General features: G+C 42.1%; 1 protein-coding gene across 1 annotated transcript in view; it reads left to right on the top strand.

Moving 5' to 3' along the window:
- Window positions 1-1,178, top strand: part of ascl1a (achaete-scute family bHLH transcription factor 1a) — a gene marked incomplete at its 5' end in the record, with an annotated part of 1,371 nt that extends 193 nt beyond the window's left edge. The window contains 2 exons of the mRNA XM_080420961.1: window positions 472-937; window positions 1,061-1,178. Coding sequence (XP_080277087.1) covers window positions 472-921 — 450 coding nt within the window. The 3' untranslated portion in view covers window positions 922-937; window positions 1,061-1,178. The remainder of the gene's footprint in view (window positions 1-471; window positions 938-1,060) is intronic.
- Between the last annotated feature and the right edge of the window lie 6,847 nt (window positions 1,179-8,025).

Raw genomic sequence — 8,025 nt, 5'->3', positions numbered from 1 at the left:
TCGTTTATCGTGATGAAAAAACACTCAAAATAATCGTATTGTGGAGATTTTAGGCCTATCATGAAATTGTCCTCCATCATACACTATAGGAGGAATTAGCTTTTGTTGAGCTGCAAATTCAGTACCACTTAAACCCTCTAGCCTACTTGATAAAAGGACATGTGAAGAAGAGTTGGTACACTCTTATTTCACTCCACACAATCAATTTGCCAAAAATAGCAGATCTACAAGCTCACAATGAGATGCTTTACAACACTTGTGAGCTTGTAGATCGGCTATTTTTGGCGAAAATTCCCCCCAGAATAGGGATGGCTGTTCAAAGGTGTTCAAGTGATTTAAAAAAAAGTGCCATTTTAAGTTTTAAGCATATTTTGATTATCGTGATAACATCATACATTTTCATCATCATTTTTTTTGCCACAATACTAATCGTGACATGTCATTTCCCACATCTTCCCATCCCTGTCACAGAGGAGACAGCAGCGCTCCTCCTCGCCGGAGCTGCTCCGGTGCAAGAGGAGGCTGAACTTCGCGGGCTTCGGCTACAGCCTGCCGCCGCAGCCGCCGCCGCACGCCGTGGCGCGGCGGAACGAGCGCGAGAGGAACCGCGTCAAGCTGGTGAACAACGGCTTCGCCACGCTCCGCGAGCACGTGCCCAACGGCGCGGCCAACAAGAAGATGAGCAAGGTGGAGACGCTGCGCTCGGCCGTGGAGTACATCCGCGCGCTGCAGCAGCTCCTGGACGAGCACGACGCGGTGAGCGCGGTGTTCCAGTCGGGCGTCCTGTCGCCCGCCAACTACTCCAACGACATGAACTCGATGGCGGGCTCCCCGGTGTCGTCCTACTCCTCCGACGAGGGCTCGTACGACCCGCTCAGTCCCGAGGAACGAGAGCTCCTGGACTTCACCAATTGGTTCTGAGAAACTATTAGATTTGGTGAGAAATCTTCTGTTATTATGCCTAAAAAAAAAACCGATTTAGCCATTTGTGCTGCTGCTGAACAACTTGAATAAATGCCTTTATAATAATCTTTTTCTTCTTTTTTTCTCGTCCACTCAGAATGAAATATGGATCAGGATCGGCATCATCAGCTCCATGTATATGCTACTGTTACCGTGAGCTTGGGATGGTCCCCGCGGGCGGGAGGCTCCAGTCCAGATGCACTACTACAGCAGGGGTCTTCAACAGGGGGTCCGGTACCCCTAGCCTAGGGACCCTAGGGGAGATACTGCAGGGGGGCTGCCAAATCTTTATGTGATATAGGAACTTTGTTTTCTTATTTTTACATTATCCCTCGCATCCCTATTCTGGGGGGAACATTAGCCGAAAATAGCAGATACAAGCTCACAATGCGTCTGTGACCCTTTGTGAGCTTGTAGATTGGCTATTTTCGGCGAAGATGTTTGGTGTACAGGGGAAAAAAGCAAGACCAAGTAGGCCTACCGAGCCGAAGGTCAAGTTTTACAAACTTTTGAGGGTTTTAAGTCGTTTTAATGTCTGAAAACACACATGTTACACCAATCCAATATGTAGGGTGGGGGTCCCTGCTTCACCTCTCTCTCAGTCTCAGCTAAGGGGTCCTTGGCCTGAAAAACGTTGAAGACCACTGCACTAATACAGACTGTCTGTATGTGTTCGCACTTCGCATAGTCCTCCCACTGAGACACGGCCTTGCGTCCTCCTGAAACGTTTCGGACAGAGAACAGCGCCAAAGGAACAGGGGGAGACGGCTCTCCTTGTGTGACAGCGTGGGAATCCAAGCTTCCTTCCGTGCATCTTGCCCATGAAAAAAAAACAATGTTCATAAAGTGAATTCATGCTCTGTCTGTCACAGGCACATAAAACACTATTTAAAACGTCGCTCTTCTTCAACTATGCTAAATCCAATCAAAGAAACGCCAACCCTTTGATAAACTCTTGAGACATTTCACTCAAAAAATGCTTCCAAGTCGCGGATTTTATTCTATGGAATTCTATATTGAAAGTTTTTTTTTTAAAGATATTTTTGTATGTATTAAGAGATTTATAGATGTTTTGTACACATCCTTTTGTATATATTTTGTCTATATATTGCTATGTTGCTTCTATACCTCCTGCCTATTTTAGACGCGTATTAGTCTATTATTCTCTGCAGCTGGCTATTCTGTTCATGAGGTTTCCAGAGGGGGTTTGATACTCCCAACATTTTATTCTAGCACCAATGTGTCTTATTTAATAGGAAATTCATGCTATGTATCATGTTCACAATGATCAAAAGTTATGCAGCTATTGTCCAAACAGAGCGCAATGGCGATGCGTTGTCTCTACACTGTCTTCATATAAACATGTTGGTTTAAAGAAAGAAAAAAAAGTCTTATAACAATATTTTCTACAATCTAGCCCCAGAATAAAAAAAGATTTCCTAATTAATTCTTGTCCATGTCTTATTGTGTGTGTGTGTGTGTGTGTGTGTGTGTGTGTGTGTGTGTGTGTGTGTGTGTGTGTGTGTGTGTGTGTGTGTGTGTAGGCCTACATAATCACTTTGGTCACTTACTTAGACCTGTGGTTCTTAACCTTTTCAGGCCGTGAACCCCAAAAATAATCATATTTGAACTCCCCCACCCTGACAAGCACGTAGTTGAGGCATTTAAAAAAAACTCCGTTCCACAGATAAATATTGTGAAACTAGCCGATCTACAAGCTCACAATGCCTTGCTTGCAAGGCGTTGTGAACTTGTTGATTGGCTATTTTCGCTATTTTTGCCTCTTTCTTATATTAATTTGGCCAATGTTTGACCAGTTTTTATTGTATAGTTTGTTGATTAGCCTACTTTTGATGCAGTAATAGTATTTTTCTTTTCTTTTCTTTTTTTTTAAATTAAAAATGTCTTAAAAGTCTTTAAATTGTCACTTCAGTCAGTGTCATCAAGGACCCACAGGTTGAGAACCACTGACCAAGGACAACTAAAGAATAAGAAATCAGATAGCCTAATGTGCTAGCCTTAGGGTTTAGACACCGTCTGATGGCGATAAGATTGGGGTGAAATTCATGAAAAGTTGTTTGTAGTTGCATTTACGCACGGGTACTGATGTGCCCTGACTTTTTACGCAGGGTGAAATTGGAGGTCTTGCCAATCTCAACGGAACGATTAGAATGTGTTGTTCATTATCAATAGATCTCTCAATAGATCTTCATTCAAACGAAATGTGACAGGCAGTGGTGGAAAGTAACTAAGTGCATTTACTCAAGTAGGCTACTGTACTTATGTACAATTTTGAGGTATTTTTTTTACTTTGCTGGAGTATTTCCCGTTTTCAGTACTTTTACTTCTACTCCATTACACCTCAGAGGCAAATATTGTACTTTTTACTCCACTACAATTATATGAAAACTTGAGTTACTAACTTTGCAGATCTAAATTATCATAGTATAAAAGATACATTAACCACTTTAGCCCTATTTTATACATAGGCTATTTGAAAGTAGCCGATCTACAGGCTTATAACGCCTTGCATGTGAGCTTGTAGATCGGCTATTTTCAAACTTGGTACTTTCACTTTTGGTACTTTAAGAATATTTTGATGCCAATACTTTTGTACTTTTACTCAAGTAACATTTTGAACACGGGCCTTTTACTTGTAACAGAGTATTTTTATATTGTGGTATTGCTACTTTTACTTAAGTATAAAACATATGAGTAGTACTTCTTCCACGTACCACTGTTGACAGGTAGGGACGAGTCTGCAGCCAGGCGCGTGCCTGGTTTAATGAGTGAATGAGGTTGTATAGTGGTCGAGTGGACACAGCAGTGAATGGCTTGTGGCGTGTGCCTCCTGACAGCAGCGCACGACTGACTAGTGGGCCCAGTGGTGGTAAAAGTACTCACATTTTGATTTTTTACTTAAGTAAAAGTAACAATTCTGCTATGTAGAAATACAAGTAAAAGTCCGGAATTCAAAATTAAGTATTGGCATAAAAATGTACTTAAAGTACCAAAAGTAGAAAGTACTCATTATGCAGAATGTCCCATTTCACAAGTTTTAAAATGTATACAAATCTTTTGAAAATAGCAGACAAGCTCACAATGTGTCACAATGCGTAGGCTATATTAGTGCTGAAGTGGTTAATGCATGTTTTGTGATAATAATCAAAATCTACAAAGTAACTAGTATCTTAAGTTTTCAAATAATTGTAATGGAGTAAAAGTACAATATTTGTCTTCGAGATGTAGTGGAGTAGAAGTAAAAGTACAGAAATTTGGAAATACTTCAAAATTGTACTTGAGTACAGTACTTGAGTAAATGTACTTAGTTACTTTACACCATTGCTATCAACACCTTTAAGTTATTGCAAAGCAGTGTATAACTTTTGATCAAATTGTGTTGTTCCACAAGGCAGGCTACAATAGATTCTTTGACACACAGCCTATTTATAAACAGTTGAGCATAGCCTGTAGCCTGTGTAATTTAATTAATCATTTATTTGGGAATCCGGAAGATTCATCATATTGTAATAAGCTTTGATAATTATGAAATTGGTTCAGCCCTCTCTTGTTATTCCATCTGCAGAACACAAAATGAGAATTTGTGGCAATCTGAGTTGCTGACAATAGACTATTCAAAACTGTATAATACATGCTCACAATAGAGTTCACAATATAGCCAATACTACCAAAATGTTAAAAAAAAGAACTACAATACAATATTGATCCTTTAGACTTTTACAAAACTTTAATGATCAACAATATTGTGGTATTCCATGCATGCCATGTTGCATTTATATAGCAGATTAGGCTACTTGATCATGCCGCAGCACCTTGATCTCTTTTTCAAGAGAAAGCAAAAATAGCAGTAATGTAAGAGTAATTTCTCAAATGAAAGATCTAACCAACAATATACACTTCTTTGGGGTGGTTGTGGTGCTATATTAGTTTTTTGTGTGATGACACACCAAGTTAATTTTACAACTTATTAAATTGATTTAGGACCAGGAAATGTAAACAGTAGCATCACAATTTCCACTGGGCCAAGTGGATCTGAATGAAGGCATAATGCTGCTTATGTATGAAGACAGCTTGGCCAAAACAATCCTGGGCTGTGGCTTGTCAGTCTCCATTATGCGTGCATCAAAATGCCGCAGAGAAAGGGTATATCTAATAACTAAAGATGGGGGGGGGGCGCAATGCAACATTACGCAGACATTAGTTGAAAAAATAAGTCATGAGTCATGAATAAGTAATTTTATGTTCTAATCTACATGGTTCTCTAAAGATATGTAAAATAATGTCATGTGTATTTTAATGCAAAGTATAACTGACCATGCATGTATTGTTTCCAATCTAATAAACAGTCAGTGCACTAACAAATGTTACAAAAACCTCATGCCTCAAATACAGCATGTCAGATCAATTGTACAAAGAATTTTGAGGGGTTTTCTCAAAACCATGCATGCACTTTCTCTGCTGTTTCTGCTGCATTGCATTCCTCTGTAAGTGATTGAAGTTTCACTCATCAGATTGACATTGATTGAAGAGTGTTCAAATGGAACCAAGTGGACCCGTAAGGCTCCAAGTATGTGCATCAAGCTCAAATGTTAACAGCCCCAGCTGAAAGACTTCAGAATATTTCAGTACCATAGACAGCACTTCATAGTTCTCCTGCCTGATATACCTAAAATGCATGAATGTTTCACACCCCAAGAGCTGCAAGAGAAATCCCCTGAACTTCGCACAAGGTTTCCCTGTAACATATCTGCATTGTTTTCACTTAACCCCTCTTTATTTTCAAGTGTAATTGAAAAGGTTATGGTGCTAGTAATCCCATAAAAATAGAGGGTAAAAAGGGGTGTCCAGTGATTTGATTTCACAGGTTAGTGGAATCGTCCAGAGGGTTGGCGATGACAGAGTTATGGATGAGGATGAAGAGGGGCAGGTAGGCTAGGAAGTCCATCAGGTCCAGAGAACCTATGCGCTGGAGCTCCTCTCTCACCGCTGCTTCCTGATCCGGGTGAATTCCCCCGGCCTTCAGCTCCACAAGCAGCTGCTCCGCGCTGATGAAACCCTGCTGGGTCACTGCGCCCCCTGCCTGGCCCTCCAGTAGGAACATGAAAAGCTGCTGTAGAGGTACAATGCACATTACTAGAATGTTTGAACAAATATATAAAGTTATTTTGGCTGAGTAACTGATGTCAGAGTCGCACACTTGCTGTGTGTGTGTGTGTGTGTGTGTGTGTGTGTGTGTGTGTGTGTGTGTGTGTGTGTGTGTGTGTGTGTGCCTCTGTATTCCTTTCAGAGCCGCCTCAGGTTACTGCGGCTTGTTTCTAGTCTTGTCCGATTGCACCTGTTAGCACAGTTAATGCATTCTAGGTAATAATTGTTGTGTGGGGGAGGGGTATAATCCCTATGGCAATTAGCCCATTTCTCCCCAACCTCTCCAGTTATCAAACCTATCCCTAACAGCTCTGTAATTACAAAGCCCTCCTCTACCTGGCCAGGGCTCAGTTTCCAACACCCATGGCCACAAGCTTTCATGTTCATTCTGCCTCTCAGTGTCTCAGTACCGTCTTGTATGAATGAGGGCCGGGGCTGGTTGGGTGCAGCCAGCTGGTGGACTAACCCCGGTCCATGTGAGATGAGCCGAGTGTCTCGGGCTGATTACAGGCTGGACAGAGTGGACAGCATATTCACTGCTGGGCACTTTAATGAGATTAAGACCATGCTAATCTATGAAAAGGGAAAAGCACCCCCATATCTCTCTCTCTCTCTCTCTCTCTCTCTCTCTCGCTCCCTGTTTTACCCTCTCTCCTGCTCCTTCTCTCTGGCTTGCTCCCTTCATTTCTATGCATGAGGACTAAATGCCTCTCAGGGAAAGCTCTTTTTACAAAGCATGCCTTGCAATTGCTCTTCAAAGTGTTTACCAGTATTTATTTTGTTATAATTATATACCCACAGGGCCAGTAAAGGGAGAGGAGTGGTTTGAGGGATAAACATGATTAACATGAACACAATTAATTTTGATACTGCATGAAGTGTATTGTGTGCATTTGTCACAGCTTGAGCAGGTTCTGTAGCATCTACTTAGAATGGATGATATTATATGAACATAAGTTATGAGCACAAAGATAATGAATAATAAACACCAACATTTGACAGTACCTTGGCTTTGAACAGCTTCAGCTCCAGAGAGCGGAAGTCCATATTTCTGATTAGAGAGCGCATAAACTCGCTGTAAAAAGATAAATAATATTATTAACTATCAAGTAAAAGTTGAAAACAGGCTCTCTTTTCTGCCACATGTAATTTCATTCTGAAATCTGTGCGGTTGTTCAGTCCTATATACTTCGTTGTATGATAAATAGCGAAGGTAAGCAATCTACAATATCACAACGCGTCACATCACGATGCATTGTGAGCTTTTTTGTAATGTTTTTTTTTTAATGTATTGAAAATCTCGCCTCTAAAGACATGTCCAAAATAGGTATGCCAGGTTGAAAGTGGATAGTAACCAGCGTTTGACTAATAGTCTGGGCGCTGTGGCGGGCGATTTTTGGCGGGTCTGTGCCGTGCGATGCTGCGTTTGGTAGAGATGTGATGGTAAAGTGTTCTGAGCCCATTGTGGTTGCTCACAGTGGCCTAGCTGCCAAACAATGCATGGGCACACGGGGACATCCCGCCATAGTAACGGATAAAACTGCTCTGGTTGGGGATGGTGTGCGGGAAGCAGGGGGCAGGCTGAGTGGAGGGGGGGGGGTTAGAGAAAGGGAGGTGGGGCAGGATTGGGGGCACGCTCTGGTGCAATGTGACCACTCACTGACCAACAGAATCTAGGTCCATTCAGATAATTGGAGGGAGACACAACTGATTGTGTTGGGACAGACCTCTGCGGATCCAGCGTGTGGCACAGCGCTGGTCGTCCCCACTCTAACGAGCACCCAGTGTTAATGAGCCCCTCCTCAACAGCCCGCTGAATGGCCTGTTAGGGCGAAGAATGGCCAAGCGCTCGGCCAGCGAGTACAGTGCACGCCTGAACGCTCCCAGCGCTGTGAT

Source organism: Gymnoscopelus braueri, assembly GCF_963280865.1.
Source record: "Gymnoscopelus braueri genome assembly, chromosome: 23".
Taxonomy (NCBI): domain Eukaryota; kingdom Metazoa; phylum Chordata; class Actinopteri; order Myctophiformes; family Myctophidae; genus Gymnoscopelus; species Gymnoscopelus braueri.
The sequence above is the reverse complement of the archived record's forward strand: the minus strand, read 5'-3'. Positions and strand labels throughout refer to the sequence as shown.